Source organism: Terrapene carolina, unplaced genomic scaffold (assembly GCF_002925995.2).
Source record: "Terrapene carolina triunguis isolate 2854851 unplaced genomic scaffold, T_m_triunguis-2.0 Scaffold95, whole genome shotgun sequence".
Lineage (NCBI taxonomy): Eukaryota > Metazoa > Chordata > Testudines > Emydidae > Terrapene > Terrapene triunguis.
Genome location: NW_020664446.1, coordinates 22,525,345 through 22,547,426, shown reverse-complemented (window position 1 = coordinate 22,547,426; position 22,082 = coordinate 22,525,345). Strand labels below are relative to the sequence as shown.

The window sequence follows — 22,082 nt, the reverse complement described above, 5'->3', positions numbered from 1 at the left end:
AGTAGCTTCTCTGATTAAACCCTTATCATTCAGACTTGTGATTTCCCAGTGCTAATGCTTTTTGAATTAGTGCTTAGCACCAGGAAATCCAACGGCAAACACCAAGGGATCATTTTTTTCTGTAAATCTCATCTGCAGTGAGAGATAATTATTTTTTTTCTTGTAAAATGATTTGTAAGACCAGAAACAGAATAAGTGACAGTCAGTACCTTATAAATCTCACAGCAAGAATATTATCGAAAGAAATTACATTGCCTAATTTATAAAAAAAACTTGGTGACATTGTTAACTTCAGAACTCTACATAAATCCCTTGTAATAACCTTTTTACATCCTATAAGAAATATCAAAAGGGTTACATTAAAGGTTAAGACAAACACATAATAAACTTGCTTATTTTATAGGTTTGTATATTTGGTGTATGCAATTCCATGATAACTTTTAATTTGCTGGAAAATGACTGTACTTAGCTTTATTGGTGAATATTGACTTCAGGCATGGCAACAAAGTTACCTATTCAAGTCACAGAAAATTAAACAAACTGGAAAACAGCCTGCTAGAAAGGCTGAAATTCTCCCCTCCCATATTAAAGTCACAGGAGTTTTTGCAAAGAAATCTCCTCAAGGATTTTCTCATGAAGAAGCTCCACATTATTCCGCTGGAGGAAGAGAGGGAGAAGGGTTTGCTACCCTCTGCAGAAAAACCCAGTCCCAAACCTCACAGATACCCTCAGTATCTGCAGGAGGCCATGGTCATCCACAGTGGCTCCCTCCTTTATGCTCATTCCAAGTCCTGCATGGAGGGAGGGAAGAGATGATGCAAAATGTCCCCCTTTTTAAATTTGTTTTTGATTAGTTAAATAAAACTACCTTAAATGTGCTAGATGCACAAGAAGAAAAGTTTATCAAAGTTAGTTTTTAATACAAAACAAGTTAACACTTTAAACAAATTGAATATTAATTGCTAGGGAATTGACTTGATTGCTTCTGGTCACCATCTCCTTCAAGATTTTAGAAAAAGTAGATCTCATCTCCTTACATCTCATTTTTATTCATAGATTGAAAGAGGAAATCAAGCTTTTCTGCTTTTTCCAACTCCCAATCAATCAATCAATCAATTTCTCAACTTTGAATGAACTAGTCATTGAACTGAAATGAAAAAAATTCTCTCTGCATCTGGAGAAAAAAACAGTGCTATCAGAGTGGCATGTCAACAAACTCTGGTTCCAGGTGCTTAGCCGGTGACTTCCCCCAGTTCATTGGTTTGACTTTCTTTAAAACTTCAGCAGTAAACATACTACTTGAATATTATTGTTTTTTATTTTATTTAAATGATTTTAAAAGATTATAGTAAGTTGAGGCCTTAACAAAGGTTACCATAATTTCAAATAGGTTTTTTTAAAAGACAATGTATTTATTTTAATTTTTTTTTTTATAATTTTTTATAAATTCATTGATTTTAATCAACCCTCAATGATGTGGCCCAGAGAAAAAAGTTTCCTTCTGCCTCCCTGCAAAAGGTTGAATATCTTCCAACCAGGTGAAAAAGTTACAGTAATCTGAGGTGAGGAACTAGCAAAAGTCAGTCCCGGACCAGTGATGGTTATTGAGCTGCATCCCATTAGTAGCATTAATATTTGGATAATTATTATCTTGATGCTATTGCCAATAAGAGTTTCACAGATTTCCAATGGCATACACAGTATTCGTTTCGAGCTATTGGATCACAAAACCATGCCACTATTATATATCACTGTGCTACCTGGGGTGATTGTTAGTTTTCACTTTTCTCTACCCTCTGTTTGTACAGATTGATTAAAAACTGAAGAATCCTACCCATGAGAATGAAAGAATTTACATATGAATACATTTAAGACACTCAAAAGATTTCTAAAATAGTGTTCCTGGTAACACGTGCAGAATTCATACTAATATAGTATGGTTTAAAAGGTCGACTGGAATTGTTTGGGATGACCAGCATAACTCATTAGTTTGCCACTTGTAAGTAACACAGCCGTTCTAAACCCATGCTAATAAAGTTGTTACACCTCACTACAACATCAAATACTCTAATTACAGCAAAAGTAACTGCCACAGTTAAGGCTGCCTTCCCAAGCTAACCTTCTGTTTTCAGACCCTTACAACATTCAGAAAGCTATGAGCAACAATGGAAGCGCTTATGTGCCCTTTCTAAACTGAGGTATCACTCCCACTGTGAGGTCCATGCTTAAATATACCCACATATAGTCACTGTTTACGTTTGCAAGGCAGCTGAGAGAAGGATGCTGAACTAATCACAGGTGTAGTTAGGGTTTGGTAGCTGGGAAGGGATTAAGGGGACAAGGGACAAGCTATAAAACCAGTAGCAGTGTGGCCATAAAATAAACGGTAACAATGTGTCCATAAAACCATAAAACCTCACAAGGTCTTAGCACCCTCAATCTTATTCCTTCTGTCTAATGCCTAAGTTACATTTTCTTATACTTTGGGGATAAGCCAAATTTGTGCAAAGTAAACAAGTGCTTTATGAAGAAATAAATAATATTCTATTTACTGCATAGTACTTCTTACGTTTAAACAGCCAGTGCCCTTATGAAAAATGATTTGCTTCATACCAGTCTACTAGTAGGCACAACATTTACAGTAAATACAAAAAAAGCCAGAACTCATCACAAACTTCTCTAATGTCAATTGTAATTTTTAAATAAAAAAGAGAAAAATCAGATTTAAGAAAGGAAAAAAATATGAAGCCCAAGGCTGTTTTTTTTTTAATTGTTAATACTTACTGATTGAACAATATTCTGGACCGTACTATAAATTTGAAGATGTATTCCAGAGCTTTCATGGCTTTAAAAAGTTGATCAGTTACGCCAGGTTTCTCAGCATTATCCACGTAATTTCTTAAAACTTTAGTCAGCTTTCTATTAAAAAATAATACAGGTTACTTGTACTTTTTCCAATTAAGAATTTTGCTTCCTGAAGAATTTAACAATATTAGCCACAGCTAGTGCAGATAACATGAAAGCATTTTATTATGTGAGAGTAAGGACTCTTCATTCAATTCTTGTCCTTACCAGTGACTAGCAGTGACTCTGGGGAATTCCCTTAACCTCTCTGTTGCACACTTTACCTACCGACAAAATGAGCACAGCATCATGTATTTCATAGGAGAATTAGCCGGCTTAATATTTACAAAGTCCTTTGAATCTTGAGATGTTCAGGTGAAAGGCGCTATGCAAGTGCAAAGAATTATCATAAATATTTGTGAGTAGATTTCTAAATTTAATTATACTATCTAAATCAATAGCCCCTGCAGGGCTGTATCTAGTATCCTTGCATATGGCTTTACTTTGGAGCAGTGACAAAATAGATCCTGTAAAACTTGCTTTTTCAAAATTATAGACAGTAACAGTTGACATTAAAAAATGACTTCGTCTCCAACTTTGGGATTTTTAAAATTTTGTTTCTACGGACTAACAAAATTACCACTTCTATAGCCTCGCTTTTCCTGACTGGAAATCACTTTTTAAACTGGAATATAGACAACGCCCAGTTTTAAAATTACCATCTTCAGATTTATTTTAAACATACAATAAGTGATATTTTTAAAACACATATAACCTACTGAAGCTAATGAAGACCTAATTTTGTCTTATTATCACTTAAGTGAACACACTTCACGCATTTTCTTCCCACATAGATCAAACTCCATTCTGAGGAAGAGAAAGTTGCCAAGCAAAACTATCGATTACTGTTTTTGTATCCAACAAGAACAGTCTGAAGTAGCAAATAGCAAAAGAAAGTTGAGAGGTTTTGTTTTTGCTTAAAGATGACAATGGTGTACACATAATAGAAGATAAGCAGAACACCAATTTTACACTGTAAGCAAGATGGATTTTAAATTTTTTAATATTTATTATTACTTGCACAAGTAGAATTGGCAGTTGTCATGTTTTATTTATGATACCTTTCTCCATAAACATGTCTGAAATAGTTCAAATCATCATCTCATTAAAAGGAGGAACTCTGGGCTTCATGCCTCAGGATTGACAGTACTGTTACTATTAATTCAGATTTGAAAAAGGAAAGGAGGAATATCTCCTACTCAAAAACAACAAAAACCCCATGTTTCTTCGTGTTTATAGGCAAACACCTATTTAAATTATGCAAAAGAAAATGTGAATACCATCTGGAGATATACTGTACAACAATTTTTTCATTAGAAAAATATTTTTAAAAACTTACGTGTAGGCTAAAGTAGCACTGAAATGTTTCTTAATGTAGGTTTCCAAGACAGGATTAAAATGCTGAAATTTTCTGTCAGCAATCAGTCCAATGATAAATACCTGTTAAATTAGTATAATTATTCCATTATACACAAAATCTTTGAATTTCTATATTCTCAGGACCTAACCAGTTGAATCATTTCAAACGAGCCACACTAGTAACATACAGGACACCGTCACAGACTGACCTTAGTTAAAAACAACAATCCTACTACAGTAACTCCTCGCTTAACGTTGTAGTTATGTTCCTGAAAAATGCGACTTCAAGCGAAACGATGTTAAGCGAATCCAATTTCCCCATAAGAATTAATGTTAATTGGGGGGGGAGGGAGAGTTAGGTTCGAGGGAAATTTTTTTCACCAGAAAAAAAGACTATATTATATATATGTATACACAGTATAAGTTTTAAACAAACAATTTAATACTGTACACAGCAATGAGGTTCTGAAGCTTGGTTGAGGTGGTGGAGTCAGAGGCTGGGATATTTCCCAGGGAATGCTTTACTGCTAAATGATGAACTAGTATTCGGCTGAGCCCTCAAGGGTTAACACATTGTTGTTAATGTAGTCTCGCACTCTACAAGGCAGCACGAATGGAGGGAGGGGAGACAGCATGGCAGACAAAGACAGAGACACACACCCAGTGTGTGTGTGTGTGTGTGTGTGTGTGAGAGAGAGAGAGAGAGAGATGCACAAGTTTTTTTGTTGGAGAATTGCGACTTTTAGGTCTGTAATTGAGTGACCAAGGAGGTTGAGGTGTTCTCCGATTGGTTTTTGAATGTTATAATTCTTGACGTCTGATTTGTGTTCATTTATTCTTTTGCGTAGAGACTGTCTAGTTTGGCCAATGTACATGGCAGAGGGGCATTGCTGCCACATGATGGCATATATCACATTGGTAGATGTGCAGGTGAACGAGCCTCTGATGGTGTGGCTGATGTGATTAGGTCCTAATACTCCAACAAAAAAAATTCAAAAACAGACTCCAACGAGAAACTGCAGAATTGGAATTAATCTGCAAACTGGATACCATTAAATTAGGCTTGAAAAAAGAGTGGGAATGGATGGGTCATTACACAAAGTAAAACTATTTCCCCATGTTATTTTTCCCCTACTGTTACTCACACCTTCTTGTCAACTGCTGGAAATGGGCCATCCTGATTATCACTACAAAAGTTTTATTTCTCCTGCTGATAACAGCCCACCTTAATTGATTAGTCTCATTATAGTTGGTATGGCAATACCCATTTTTTCATGTTCTCTGTGCATATATATCTTCCTACTGTATTTTCCACTGCATGCATCCCATGAACTGGGTTTTAGCCCACGAAAGCTTATGCCCAAATAAATTTGTTAGTCTCTAAGGTGCCACAAGTATTCCTCGTTCCTTTAAGTATGCTGCCCCACTCTAAGAACATTGCCTTTTTAGATCAGCAAGTTGAGACAGCAGCTGCTGCCTGCAAGCTCCCTCCGTCCTGAACCCTGTCATGTCTCCCCCCTGCTCTATGGAAATAGGGTAAGCGGGTGGCCGGAGCAGTGGGCACCCTGATATTAGCCCCCCTCCTTCTGTCCTCTCCCCCCGCACAGCAAGCAGGAGACTCATGGGAGCAGCTCCAAGGCAGAGGGCAGGAGCAGCACATGGCAGTGGGGGGAGGGACAGCTGAACTGCCAGCAATTGATAGCCTGCTGGGTGGCTGCCACACAGGGAACTTAGGGAAACGGGGAGCTGATAGGGGGGCTGCAGGTCCACACAGGTTCCAAGCCCCCACCAGCTAGCTGCAAAGGGCTGCTCTTTCTGCAAGCAATGGACAAAGCAGGGGGCTGCCAAACGATGTTATAAGGGAGCATTGCGCAACTTTAAATGAGCATGTTCCCTAATTGATCAGCAACGTAACAACAAAACAATGTTAACCAGGATGACTTTCAGTGAGGAGTTACTGTATTCTATTTACTTTACCAACTTTCTGTTCCTAACACAGGAATGGTTCTCTCTCTGCCCCACCACCACTCTTATACTTTTACCAGTGTCCCAGCACAGCAGCTGGTCCACTATATGCTCCGCCATTTCTTCTGGCCCTGACACTGTCAGCAGAGCACCCCCCTTACACTTGTCTTCAATCACTATGACGCAGTGTGTCAGAACCCTCAATCACTATGATGCAGTGTGTCAGAAACCTCCATCCCCTTTGAATTAAAGCCCTATTGGGAGTTTAAAAAAAACACTTCAAATAAAACAAATTTCAAAAGGTGTGATTTGCAGGTGATCGGATGAATATTATTTATGAAAAATACCATAATTAAGTCTATAAATCAATAAAATTTACATTTTAGCCAAACACCTATGCACAAACAAGTCAACTTACCAAAGCATCAAACACTAGGGTGTCAAACGTCTCACTCTCTGAATTCTCCATCATGATGTTAAAAAGTGCATCCAGTGTATCTTGTAGGAACTGCAGATAAATATTCAGTCACTATATTTTACAGGAAATTTGAGATTAAATTTCCCAAATTGATATTTTACATGGATCTACACACTAATTTTTATTTTTACATTATAAAGAATATAAAAATAAAAGAGTTAGTTGGAAAATAGAAGAATTTTTTTCCACATTTTGTTTTTCAGTGAATGTTTACAAAATTTAGTATTTATATATCAGAGTTGGCCAGAAAATGCATTACTACCCCCCACCCCACCCTCACCCCACTCCCCCCTCCACACCCCTACACACACACACACACAAACACACACACACACACACACACACAGAGTACTTGAACAGAAACCTTTACTTTTTATAGTGAATATACCAATAAAGTGTTTCAGGATTCAATCTTAACATACTGTTAAAAAAATCATGCAATTTTTGAGACACGATCATGTATCACAGTACAAAACACAAACAAGCAAGTCAGACTCATGCTAAATAAATCAAGTAGTACTCAGATGCTTTGAAATTATCTTGACATTAACAGAAAATACAACATAGCTATTTATGGCTCCATGAACTCACAGGCCCACAGCAGTCAACTAATAGCATACATGCAGGCATGGGAAATACCACACACAACCTTCTTCTCCCCCCCACCCCCCACCCCACCCTCCCCAATAAAACCTACAGGCCTCTATCACTGTAACTGAGGAAGAATCTTCACTAGACAGTTGGCAGGACACCCTGATCTGCACAACATGAAAGTAAAAGCAGATTAGCAAAGGGGACTTGATTTAAGCACAATGGGAAAAAGTGCTCTATAACCATATAATTTAATATTCCTTCCTACCATAGGCTAATAACACATAGGGTTGGAGTTCTTCAGGTTGCACGATGCATTTAGTTTTACCAACCAATAAGTCTGTGTCTGGGCAATTTGTGTTACTAGATGGACAGAAAACAACTCCTCCTCCCAGGCAGATTAACATGTGAATGGATCACCACTCAGATTCAGATTTTGGGGGAAAATGTAGCTTTATGCAGCAAATGCCTTTTGTCTCCGTTGAAACAGGTAGGCAATCTTCTCCTGTAGCCAGACTCCAGTTTAGGGGTGGAGTAAGCTATTTGTTTTGTCAAGAGATTTTATCGGGGAGGGGAGGGGGGAATCTTCCATCAACCAGAGGGGTAGAGTAGACTCTTTTGGGATTGGATCTGCCACAACAATGAAGATATGTAAGAGCTTATGAGATCACACTCAGGCAGCTTCTTGTGCAGTTCAGCAGACTAAACAATGCTCAACAAGAGACTCATTGTTAATGATCAAAAGCTAACTTTTATTTTGTATCCACTGTAATCCTCTGTTGGCCACCAATTTCCATCCCCAGGAATCTGTAACCACAATATGATGCTACTAAAATTTGGAGGTAAACAGCATAGAAGAGGAAGAGCTTGCAACATCATTTTCATATGGGCCCGCAGCTTGGGACAGAAATCAGCTTTTGACTTCATGTTTTAATTTTTAGTAGAACAATGGCTGTCTTGCAGTCATATTCATTTAATTAGGGGAAACAACATGGCAGTTCACACTGGTATGTATTTAAACATTCACTTTTCACTGGGAGTGATAGTTTTCCCGAGCATATGATGGTTTGATAGCATGGCTAAACTCCATTAAAAAGAAAACAGAGATGAAAAGGTGCCATGACTGGATGTTTTTTGCACATGTGGGCATCACACACATTTGCTTTCATTTGTAGAACTCATGTTGTATGAGCAGTTTTGAACACATGCAATGAGGACTTCCAGTGATGGCTAGAAAGATTCCAGGCTGTCCAGGCCATAGAGGGTAGGCGTACCCCAAGCAAATTATTAATAGCATCTTGCTGCAGATTGTGGCAGTGCTTTGGAGACTATCAGGAGGACACTTTAATCAGGGAGGGATGTCATGAATAAGGACTACTGCTCTGTACTATTGTGTCTATATCTCATATATGGAAAACTCCATTACAATTAGAATCTCCACTGAAAGAAGACAGCATTCATTCTACTGGTACTACTGATGTAGGATGAGAGTCAAATGTCAAACAAGTCTCTTGTATGTTCACTATTGATGTGTGAACACTAGTACAGTATGTAAAGATATTTTGATGGAGATTTATGAATCAATCATTTATTAACAGAACATTTTAATATTCTTGACAAGTAGACATTATTAGAAATTATGTTATTGAAAAGTGGAAGTAGTTTAAAGGAAAACAAATGAGGGGAAGGAAAAGGAACAGTTAAACTAGAAATGAATAATAAATATGCAATATTATACAGACTAAACTACTAAGAAATTTTTCTCACACTTTAGAAACAGTCGGCAATGGTCTTTTAAACAAAGAACTAAGATAAAGACCAGCATATCAAATAAGAACTCTTCAGTCATGGGCAAAAATTTAATTGATGCATGTCCCTATTAATAATGGGAGCTTTTTGATGGACTTCAGTGAGGCTAAGATTTCACCTGCACTGTCCACAAAAGTGTGTGTGGAGAGGTGGGGGAACAGCAGTGTGGTGGGAGGGGGAAGGGAGGTTCACCTAAATATTGTTTTAACTTTCAGTTGTGTCACATTCTGTTATTTTTTTGTAATCACTGAGCACGCAAGTATTTGCCTGCTGTATACTCTCCAAGGTAATTTGAAAAACAATGAAAATTACCCATGATAACATTAGTTGGCAGTAAGCATCAGCACTGAGCTATGGCTATCAAGTAATATAAGCCAAAAATGTAATAAACAAGGCCACTCTGCAAAGTCCTATGTAAGAGGCTATTTTTTCCTTATTCAGTAAAGAACAATGGCTGTGGTCTCAGCTGTGCGAAGTTTCCTTAAGATGAAGCATTCATTAGTGCTTTTTTACTTTATTTGAATTTTAATTTGGTTAACAGAAGCATAAAGGCCCTTAAGGTTCATCAACTCCTGATATATTACTTCTGCTGACATTATTGGATTCGATTTAGTACAATGTATCCAATAAAGTCTAAGCCTACTGTTTTCCACAAATAAACCTGTCTTTATGTTGGTCTCTACAATCACTCAATGCCCTTATGGCCTTGGCAAATGTAAATTATTTGGCCCAGTTACATCTTCAGCAGAAAACATAATTAAAAAAATATTAGCACCACTTGCTGAAATGTAATACTTGCACTCCACATTCAAACATAATAAAATGCACTTAATATTTATTTAGAGAATTGAACCTTTGCTATGCATTTTATTACCTCACAATGATTGAGGCAGTCTCCCTCAGCAATAATTTCAAGACGTTTTGATTGTACTGTTTAAATAAAAATCCCTTTTGGCATTTAAATGTGCATATAAAAGCAAGTTTACTGCAGTATTCAAAATATCTATATTTTAAAAACCTGTGCATTACACATCTGTATTTAAAAGTAGTTCCTTACTTTACAGGGGTGTTGTGAGGACACATACATTAAAGATTGCGAGACACTCATATACTATATTAATGGGGGCCATATAAATACCTAAGATAGAGGGACGCAAAAATTAAAATATCAAATTTATTTTAAAAATTTAACTTGTTTGTTACCTTAACCACTTCACCACCATCAACTTTCATCAGCTGTCTCAAATTCTGCTGCAGCAAGTTTGTGTTAGATCGCCATTTCAAAAGCCCCAAGAGATCCACTAGAAGTGAGGAAACGTTAAATTATTATGTGCTGCAGGGGTTATGCTCTCATTCACATAGCATGGCTATATTCATAATAAATAAAAACTTCACTTCCAAGTTAGTCATTTTTATTGGCTGTTTACACATTTCATTACTGTATATCTGCATTGCTGAAATCTAGTACCACTATATTCCTACTTTCAAGTGCATTTACTCTGAGAATGTCATCCATGGAAACTTAAGAAATTCAAAATCAATAGTAATTATGATAAGGATACCTTTGTGCTATAGCATACAGACTATGATTTTTATTATGAAAGCACTGCTATTTTCAAAAAAGTGGATTACATTTGCAAAAGGTACTTTTAGAAAGGAGGCTGAGAAAGTGCTGGTTTCTCAACACTTTGTTTCATCTGGGAGCTATCAGACAATAACTCATACAGTTCAGGTCAGGTTTTCTTCCACAATCATTTCCACAAGTTCATGGGTTCCCTTCGGGTTTTCAGCTCATTGCTGGGGCCTCACTGTACTAGCCTGGTACAAGGGTTAAGGAGCTGGGGAAGGAGGTTAATCTCCTTGTTGTGCCTCACATTAAGATTCCCAACCCCATTTCCCAGTTTCTTTATGGGATGCCTTCCCCTCAGTCCACTTTCAACTCCAGTTTATCATGGCACTATACACCTGCCGCCTACTAAATAGCAACAACCTGAACCAAACCTTCTGACCCACTCCACCAGGTCTCTGAGCTGCAGTGGGTAAGGCGAAAGCCCTTCCTGCACTGGCCAATCTAACAGTGAAGACAAAATTCCTTCCCAGTCTCAATAAAGGTGACAAGCACAATGCTCACAGCAGACCAAAAAAACAACTCGGTGCTATTCTAACCCAGCAGTGAGTGGGGCTCATATACTCTCCCCAGGGTAAACAAGGGTCAGAGGCTTAGCTTAGCCCTGCTAGCCAGCCCATCAATTTACATGATGCTTCCCACACTCCACCACAGCCCCATCCCTCTCTCAATCCCAAGGGAAAGGGAAACCCTTAAAGGAGCTATACCCTTACGCCTCCAACCAGTCCAGATCTCATGCCTTTGAAGCTGCAGAGGGTGCATTCTTCTGTGGCATTTAAAATTAAAAAAAAAAACAACGCAGAAACTATTTTTTAAAGCTAACAGCTGAAGAGGTGATCTAGCAATGTATTTTAAGAATGCAGCAGATGTATACGTTAGATATCCCATGGAAAAAAATAAAGTACATAACTACCTAATGTACATAATAAATGCATCAGTTCTTTAAACCATACTACAGTATGGCAATTTACTATTAAAAAAATGGTACCTCTGAGTAGTATTCCTCCAAAGGAAAAGGTCAAGTTCTTACTAGGTAGAGTTTTGTTTACAAAATACTTAAATAACCAATAGCAACACATGGAGTAGCATAATTTTTGAGCATCAACAAATGTTTCAAGGCTATTACCTTCTCTAAAGTGAATGCCATAACACTACGTAAAGAGATACATTTATAAATTGAAGGTGAAAGAGACACTGGTTTGGCTGAAACAGATTAAAGTGATGGGCAAAGGGGTGGGGGGGAAATCTTTCATCTGGGAAGTGCAAGCTAAAAAAGACTGCCCCTTATTAGAAGATACATTTCCCAAAGTAGGACAGTAGTAAGTGAAAAGTATTACTAATTCAACTGGCAATAAAATATAATCTCCACCCCTCCCCCCCCCAAAAAAAAAAAAAAAAAAAAATCAAGAATGGGGTTTTAGGGGACTTACTTTAGCCACTGGATTAATATTTTTTTCAGAAATAGACATGTTTTATCTGATTAAGTAAGAGCTTGCTTATAAGCTATCTCCCATCTCACTTCCTTCTTCAGATTCAAGAAGGTTCAGCACCCAACGAACTCCCTCAAAGGAGGGAGTACAATCAAGCATTCTGGACCTCTTTTTCAGGAAATACAAAACATGAGAAAACTGGTCACTTTAACCCCGGATGTCTCTCTTAATTCCAGGTTCTTTTTTAGACTTGTCAGGAGTAGGGGATAGATTCTCCAGCTAAATGCTGGACAACAATCTGGCCTCAATGTCTTATCTTTACTGATTCTTATCTTGAAATAATTAGATTGGCATAAAGGAGGACGAGTCTCCTCCCCAAGGGAGGATCTTGTTTTAGCATCCTAGACATGTGTCTGCATCATAAGCTTGTCAGCTGTCTACACCAGATTAAATTGAAGGGGACGAGAGACCAACAGTGTTAGAAATCTCAGAGACAACTGCACACAACGGCTGAGTGTGTCTTGGCAAGAGAAGGAAAGAGACTCCATCAGACCAGGTTTCAATATCCTGCTATTGCACTGGTCTCTCATGCCTATTCAAATATTAACTATGAAAAAACAGATGTCTGCTTAGAGAAACGAACAAAATTCATGATTTCAGTGCCCAACATTTGCTACTTAGAGATAATGATCAGATGTTAAGGACACATATTCAAGATTTGATAGACAAACAACATCTGAGAGGCACTGTCGCTGAAGGAATGGAATTCTAAAGGGGATGTTGTCAAACCTGTGTATCAGAATACACCAATATGCAGTGTCGAATGCAATGCAAAAACAAAACCAGACATATCATGATTAACTAAAATATGGGAGGTAGAAAAGCTGAATTTCAAAACTACTAAAAGAGCCATAAATCCATCTTTAACATGCTGTAGAATGGCTAACAAAAGGAGTACAGAACATCAAAAAAGGAGGAAATTAATCTTTAAAATCAACATTATTGTCTAATTCGCTAAAAGAACCACTGCCATGGATTTACTGCTCATAGGATATTAAAGGGACACCGGAGAGTTGAAATGTATTTTAAAAAAAAGTTAAAAGTAGTGTCAGGAACTAAATGTATCCCTGAAACCCCAGCCAACTGTTGTGATTTTGCAATTATATTATCTATTTTTTAAATGGTTTTCTATTCCAGTTGCTGTTTGTGCAGCTTTTACCTACGAGGGAAATAGTTAAACTGACTACACACAAAGGAGAGTCAAATGCACGAAGTAAGCAAATTGAAGAGATTAGAAAAATATTTATTATAATAGGAAAATTAGAAAAATCATAGCCATTATTTTAACAATAGTTTTAACTATTTCAGCCAGAAGTGTCATTTCTAAGTTGATTGCATCCCTTTAAAAAAAGAACTCCCATTTTTCAATTAATAGAAGAATTAATAGAATATATTATTTCTTGATGATGTTATATTTTTTCTTTCTAACATGTCTATGAATGAATATACAAGGAACTTATTGACACTGTCACAACATTACACAGGTCTTGTTTTTGACTAAAAGTTACAAGAACATAATTATCAGCAACATGAAATAAGGAATTACAGTATTAACCAAAGTATAAAGCACATGTAAGTTATCTATTAAGGATTTATTACTGTTCTCTCAGTCTTAGTATTCACTATATTTACTCCATCAAAGTCCTATTAACTCATTAACCAAACTTCTGAATACTACTAACATTAATTAGTAAACACATAAGAAAAACTGTAACAATAAACATTATTAATCACAAACTAAAATAATGTTTCCAGCAGTGCAACCCTCTATATTGCATTCTGTCAGCTACATTTTATGAAACTATAAAATTACTGTTTTATCATTAGGATGTTATCATATATTTGGGTTGCAATTCAAAAATTATTTCAGAATTATTGCTAAGTATCTCCTTATGCCATAATATTGGTTGACTGCAGTGAATCTTATGTGCTTTGAATATAAAACAACCGGAATGTGTTTCAGAGATGTCACAAAGTACTGCAGTATAATTGTGAGGTGACTACGAAGTCATATCAGACCTGTGATTTTTCTACTTGGATAGGAACTGAATAAAGAATATATTTACAGGACAATCTTAATGGTTGCTGGCAGTAACACATCACTCAGTATTGTACACTTTACACAATATGTGTATTTATAAGAACTTATGTAAAATACTAGTGAAAGAGGGGTACAGATCAACACAGTCATTCATGGTATTAAATCCACTGAAAGTTTTAATTAACCTGTGTCAATTCGATATTGAAGTATTCCAAAATACTATGTGTATGAACTGTCAATTAAGTTAAGCTATCTCAAAGGCACAGATCCAACCACATTTTTGAAAGAGAGGACAGAGAAATTACATACTGCAGAGGACTTGTGTTCATTAGGTTAGACCCCTCTAGGCTAGGTTCCTTCTGGCCTCCAAAGTCTGGGGTTCCATCATACATCACTAAAATAGCCAGCCTCCAAGTACTACCTGATCCCTCTCCCCCGGTGACTCCTATAATGACTATCTCCTTTCCCAAGATGACTCCATCACTCCCAGATGACTTCCCCTACCCCATATCCTGAATCCTATCCACTAATCTAGAAGCAAGGAAGGAGGCTGATCAATCCATAGGAACAGAGTGAAAACAAAAGAGCTGGCTGGAGAAGAGGATCAGTTGCTTCAATGACCCGTGAGCTGTATCAGTGACTATGCCAAAGGAGCATGAAAAGCAGGTCTGAGGCTGAAGGGTTTAGAGGAGATACTATGATGCTAATCACATCCCTGCCACTCCATGCCCAATCCTTAAACTCCAGCCATGGGGCACATTCTACAGAGAGGGTGAGGCTTGGCAACTTCCTCCTCCCTCCCAGACCCTTCTATCCATCCCTGCTCTGGTCTCTGTGCCAGACATAAAAAGAGGATGGAACTTGTCACTTGGAGAACCCTGCACACACAATGAAAATCAAATAAGGCAGCCCACTGGGGACCATAGCCATTCCACCACCCTCTTTACCAGCTCTTCTATACACAGAGGCACTTTGAAGGGATACTAGGAATGTGTTCCATCATCCTCTCCCACACACCTGTTTGCACCCATGCTAGAAACTAAAGTTTTAGATAAAGCCTATGGTGCCCTGTTTTACACCCAGAAGGACCTTGGCTTAAATGGGCATGGAAATATTTTCTGATCCCTAGGCAGAGCTGGACTAAAGTATATAGACTGAGCAAGCTGTGGATGCTACACTGCCAATTCTCATACTGTACTTGTGCTGTGTCTAGACAGGACTTCATTTGCCAGGGCTGCCAATCAAAACCCTTCACAAGCAGTATAAAATCCCCTAAATAAAAGAAAATAATACTACATTCCTTCCCCGCTGATAAATGGGGGGAAGTTAAGGGGACACGTGGGGTAGAGAGACATTTCTTCTAACAACTCACCATTCTGAGTGAGTTTTGTTGAACAAACAAGAGTAGAAATCTGGAAAGAATCTTTGCTGATGGTGCAACTTCCAAGGTTTTGCATGCTCTTCCCAGTTGTGGTGTGCCCTTTTTCTTCCAATTCTATTTTAGTGGATGGCAAGCTTAAATACGTTGAGGCATCCTCCAACTTCTTTGCTTCTGCCTGCAAGATTTTTTTTTTAATCAAAAAATAACATGAAAAATAATTAAAATAATAAAGAACAAAGTTACATAGTATATTCTCAAACAGGAATAAAGATATTTATCCTAAATCTCTATGTAACTATTTATGGTCGATGTACTTTATGTTTGTTCCGGTTTTAGAGAAATTTCAGGTTAAAGTCTGTTTGTTCGTTTTTTTAAAAAGGCCTGAACAGCTCTAGCACCTACATGGTTTGGAGCAGGAATGTGAAATTTCACATGGCCAAAGGCGTGCTTTTTTTGCTCTCCCATGAAAATCCATCCATATGCAGCCAAGTTACAAACCCTACAAAATCAGCATTTCCACATGCACAGTACAACTTGTTCAAGACCTGTCCCTCAATTTTCCGAATATCCCAACTGTACAGTACATGCTGCTGGGTCCTGCTGAGCGCTCTGGGCATCATTCTGAAAGAGCCATACAGAAATGAACCTCCATTACCGCCCATCCCTTTTACGTTTCCACTGCTTGACTCTGCTAACAATGTTCTTTAAATATAGTATTTTGCATGTACTTACAACTAGACCGATGTGTAATAGATTCCATAAAGTGAAGCTTTCACAGTAAACAAATCTGTGCAAGGACTGAAGCAAATATCTTTAAAATTATACCTTGTACACTATAAGATCATGCTCTCCATCCCTTAAAGTTGTTCCATCATATCTCATCAGCTTCACAAATGCTAAAGCAAATATTTTCTCTGATTTATCTTTGGCTGTTAAAAAAAATAAGACACACAGCATAGTTTAAGTAATTGATATTGACAGAGACACTCCTCCAATATCTCAAGGAAAGATCATTTAGAAATAGTCTGACAGTGATAAGGCTTCCCATATGCAGGAAAAGGGCTAAGAAATTTAATAAGGATGCAGTCCTCTATACATAAGACAAGCTAGATAGTAAAATAAAGATTTTTCAAACACAGGTGCCTAAAACTGACCTCTTTGGGAGCTGCTGGGCACTCAGTACTTCTGAAAGTCAGGCTGCTTATGGATTTAAAAGCCTAAATTGAGGCACCAATGTAGTAAAATCTTGACCTACATTTTTATACAAATCCCAAATTACTATTTGACAGAGCAACAAGTCGGTATCTCTTATACCTGGAATGATATGTTGTCAGCTATTTTATTACTACAACTTATTATTTGTATTACCATTGCACCTAGGAGCCCTACTTATGGCTCAGGACCCATTATGCTAGTCACTATACCAACACAGAACAAAAAGACGGTCCTTGCCCCAAAGCAGCCCACACATAAGCATCCTTAATGAAAACCCGACACATAATTACACTGCAGTAGAGATGAGGAGGTCGCTTACCTGCAACTGGAGGTTCTTCGAGATGCATGGTCCCTATTTGTATTCCCAAGGCAGGTGTGCATGCGCACCATGCGCCGAAGCCGGAAGTTTTCAGCAGCATCCGTTGACCCACACATGAGTCATATGTTGCCTTGTGTTCCAGGAGAGGTTATAAGAGGCCATGCAAGCCGACGCACCCTCGGTCACCCTCTTGCTGCTGAATAGAGCTGTGCGCAGCACAGGAGATGATGGATGGGTATTGGAATACAAATAGAGACCACACATCTCAAAGAACCTCCAGTTACAGATAAGTAACCTCTTCTTCTTTGAGTGAAGGTCCCTAAATGTATTCCAAACACGTTTGCGTATCAAGCAGTGATCAGCTTGGAGGTGGGTGCCAGGATGCAAGAGGTATCACCGCCTGCAGGATGGCATGGCCCACAGTCACGTCTTCGGCTGCCCCTTGGCCGATGGCACAGCGGGCGGTGAAGGTATGTAGAGAGCGGCCAGGTTGCCACTCAGCAGATATTGTGCTAGTGGACGTCCACCAGGGGGGCAGAGATGGTTGCTTACACCCTCATGGAGTGGGCCATAATTCTGCCAGGCGGTGTGGCATTGGACTACGCATAGCACTCTGTGATGCAGGTAGAGACCCACTTGGATAAAAGGCTGTTGAGGAGAGGGCCAGGCTCCTCAACCGCTCTGCAGTGCTATGAGACGGTGTGGAGAAGCACGGAAGGCACGGGTTCTGTCTAGGTAGAACGCGAGTGCACAGCAGACGACCAAGGAGTGCAGCGTCCTGTGCGTGGGAGTGGCATGCAGTTTAGGATGGAAGACCGGAAGATGGATAGACTGGCTGAGGCGGAACTCAGAGACTACTTTCGAGAGAAACTTAGGGTGAAGGTGTAATGAGACTTTGTCCTTATGAAAGACCATATATGGGGGGGGGGTCAGCCATCATGTCTGCCAAGTCTCTGACCTGCCTGACAGAAGTGATGGCCACGAGAAGATGACCTTCATGGGTAAGTGTGAGGGGGAGCACATGGCCAGGGGCACGAAGGGAGGTCTGGTGAGGGCAGAGAGCACAAGATTGGGGTCCCAGGGAGGGGTAGGTTTAAGGACTGGTAGGAAGCTGTTCGTCAAAAAGTATCTGTCCACTGGTGGGAGGAAGGCACTAAGAGCTGCCAGGTGGTCCCAGACAGAGCTAAAGCCGAAGCCCAAGGTCTTAAGTTCTAAGAGGTAGTCCAGAATAAGGGGGACAGAGACGTCTTTAAGGGGGAGACAGTGACGTTGCACCCAGGACGTGAAAAACTTCCACTTCACCGCGTAGCAAACCCGTGTGGAATCTCATCTGCTGTGCATAAGTATGTGTCGCACTGGTGTCAAGCAGGCATGGTATATATGCGATCCCCATCCAAAAACGAGGCCGTCAGTCGAAGCAGGCCTGGGCTGCGATGTCGGACTCTGCCCTGGTCCTGCGTGAGAATGTCTGGCAGATCAGAGTGACAGATTGGGGGTGGGGGCTGAGAGTCTGAGTAGATACTAGGAGGACCATGGCTCGGTCATGGCAGATCTTGCACAGAATTTGGAGGAGAAGGGGGATGGAGGGAAAGGCATATCAGAGACCACCTTGCCATGGGACAAGCATTGGCCTGGGAATTGCGGCCCCTGGCTCCCTTTGAGCAGTAGAGGAGTAACTTACAGTTTTCACAAGTGGTGAAAAGGTCCTCAGCGAGGGGTGCCCCAAGCATGGCAGATGAAACAGAAAATGGGGTTGCGGAACTCCCACTCATGACTGAGGTACCAGGTCCAGCTAAGCGCGTCTGTCAGGGAGTTTTGTGCCCCGGGAGGTATGCCGCATGGAGTGTGACATATTATCCAAGACAATCATATATAATACCTATATCAAATGAATTCTATCACAGTCAAAGTAAATCCTTCTATTATTAGAACAGTAATTGCTAACATATGGAAAATGCTTAGTCACAAGGCATCATTCTGGATGGCTCAGAGTATCTCGACTGATAATGATTTTAAAGGAAAATCAGTGGGAGTTGCAGGAAGGCAAATAGCTTGCATATCCAAACCATAATTTGAAAACAAAACAGCAGGTCAGTATCAGAATTAGAACCCAGGTCTAAACTGCCTTAAGTACACAAGACCACAGTGTCTCCCAACCAAGTCAAGTGCCCTGTCTCCATTTTCCTCATCTGAAACAGGAGGCTCCTCACCTCCTACTTACCTACCTATCTACCCATGGGCCTCTTGCTTAAGGCAAAGCTGGCATTTGATTTATTTACTGGGTCTCTTATTTGGTGACTTAGGAAGAAGGTGTGTAGGAAAGAAGGAAGAGGGCATGAAGGCTATCAGGAGAGGAAGAGGAAACAGAGGAAAAAAGACAAGCTGTACAGCACCTAGTACAATGGAGCTCCTAGGTGCTACGATAATAAATAAATAAATAGTAGTGATAGTAGAAGTACCTCATCCCCACACTAATAGCCAGAAACAATCTCTCCCTTCAGGCACCAGGAATTGACAGAAGCAACAGGGGAACAAAACTGAAGTACTCACAGTCCTGTGATGATCTGTGACGGAATGTAAACCTTAAATGACTGCGGTTCACATCTTCAATAGGAATTGCCACCTTCACAAATTAAAACAGGAGAGAGAAATAAGACCCATGACTTCAGATAGTTGTTACCAATACCAGACTTTCACAGAGGTTCTTCAAATGTATTTTCTGCATTTTTAGAGAGAGTAATGTAATTTTAGCTTTCTTGCATTTCTAATAATTTGCTTGGCTCTTTCCAAATGAGATATTTAAGGACCAGCACAACTTTTCCATGAAAGGCCTTTAAAGTCCCTAGCTCCCTTGGAAGAAATCTCCACTCCCTCAGCCATTAGCAGGCTGGGAGAGAGCCATGCCTACTAAGTTCCCTATCACATGACCTTATGGGACAGGCAAGCTACACAAGGGACACCAAAACCCAGCAGCCCTCACCCCCACCAATATCTGAAGCAGCCCCTTCTACATTCGTCAGGGCAGAGCCTTTACATAGAACTTACGTAGAGCCCTTCAGTTCTATGGACATCTGCACATCATCAACAACAGACATTGTATTCTTTACCCCTCAGATGTTGTCAGTTCCTCTGACCTCAAGTAATAAGACTCCTGACACTTACACTATAACTACATAACTCTCTAGACCAGTCTCTCTCTCTGATCCAGGTGGTTGCTACTGCTGCTGTCAACAACTGTCACTACTGTCAAATCAGTTTAACGGCCTTGGTCTCACCGTACCACTTGTACTAGTAGCCCTTTTCTTGACCTCACCCCGCCCCAACTTCACTTTCACAATGTCTTCTTCTCTCCACTATCTAAATATCCAGTGCACCCTAACCTGTTTTTAATTATTATTAATTATTATTATTAACAACACACCCTCAATCACCTCATTTGTACAGACACAAAGTTATATCATTAAAAACTTCAGCTTAAGAACAGTTCAAGTAAGTCACACCAAGATACGCAAACCTAACCAACCATATGATCTTGTGACTGTCTTACATTCCCTTACCTCACCCATTCAATTTTTTCACTGTAAAAGGCCACACACACCTAGGGTGATGCATTAAATAAATAAATAATCTTTAAACAAAATCACAAGTCTATATATTTCTCCCCTCGTTATTTAATTAGGGAAGTCCTATTTTCTTAAGCATATTTAAATTTGGATTGCATGTTACTGATCTACAAGTCTGCAATTCATTCTGCCTCACCACAACCATTTTCTGTGGGTACGTCTATACTGAAAAAAAAAAAAAAAAAATCCAAGCAGTAGTCAGTCTCATAGCCCAGGTTAACTGACTTGGGCTCACAGGGCTCACTCTACAGGGATAAAAATAGTTCCCACTCAGGCTGGAGCTTGGGCTCTGAGACCCAGCAAGGCAGGGAGCATCTCAGAGCCTTGCCCCAGCCCAAGCAGGAACATCTACACAGCGATTTTTAGCCCTGTAGTTCAAGCCCCACAAGCCCAAGTCACTTGACCTTACCTCGGAGACTCGCTGCTGCAGGGTGGGCTGGGGGGGGTGCACTGTAGACGCACTATTAATTCTCACAGCAGCAAACTCCTGGCTGCAACTGCAATGAGAAAGCCGTCTTTTTTGGAAAGAATATCGAGAAAGAAAAAAAATTAGCCAAGTCTCCTTCCAATTAACATTCTTTCCAGCAATAACAGCCAATATGTGTCTTTCAGAAGGCTACCCTAGCCTCATTTTTAATATTAAATCTTTGGCACCTAGCTTGGGAAGTTGTTACTATGGTGCTAATTTAGCATCATTCGCATAATGCATCAGTAAACCCGGCATCCCAATATACTAATGAGCAAGTCACTATAATATATGTTTACCATGATTTCTTTGTACTGTTGTTTACAAAAGAAAGTTATCTTAAACGGATGGTGGAATATCCCTGTCAAAATCTATTTTGACCACAAGGATGGAAGAGTAATTTACATTCTATTAAATGCCAATGTTCCTTAGCAACCTTGAAAGGCTTTTGCTTAGCTGATACTTTTACCCTTCCTACAATTGACCACATTAATTCCCTTTAATTTTGTTCTTAAAGATTTCTTATTAAAATCTATTCTCATTTTATTTTAAATTAACCCATTATGAGGAAAATTATTTTATCATCATCTGTACCTTGACAGTCTCAAACCAGCGAGGTTGTTTCACTTGGTAATAGATCACTGACTTGTATTCTGAGATAGCGTCATCACCAGCCCCAGGAAAAATCACACTCTTGAAAGACAAGGAATAAAAATATTTACCCACACATACATACCTATCTAACAGAGAACAAGTAAATCAGCATTGTCTTTCAGTAGTGAAAGAGGAAACAATAGGTAGGTTAGAATAAAAG

General features: G+C 39.3%; 1 protein-coding gene across 1 annotated transcript in view; it reads right to left on the bottom strand.

The window, feature by feature from the left end:
* Positions 1–22,082, bottom strand: part of DOCK1 (dedicator of cytokinesis 1) — a 530,692-nt gene that overhangs the window by 409,570 nt on the left and 99,040 nt on the right. The window contains exons 15-22 of the mRNA XM_026650862.1: positions 21,863–21,961; positions 19,730–19,802; positions 16,471–16,574; positions 15,637–15,820; positions 10,310–10,407; positions 6,647–6,736; positions 4,244–4,344; positions 2,785–2,919 (exon numbers count right to left, since the gene is read on the bottom strand). Of these exons, the coding sequence (XP_026506647.1) occupies positions 2,785–2,919; positions 4,244–4,344; positions 6,647–6,736; positions 10,310–10,407; positions 15,637–15,820; positions 16,471–16,574; positions 19,730–19,802; positions 21,863–21,961 (884 nt within the window). The remainder of the gene's footprint in view (positions 1–2,784; positions 2,920–4,243; positions 4,345–6,646; positions 6,737–10,309; positions 10,408–15,636; positions 15,821–16,470; positions 16,575–19,729; positions 19,803–21,862; positions 21,962–22,082) is intronic.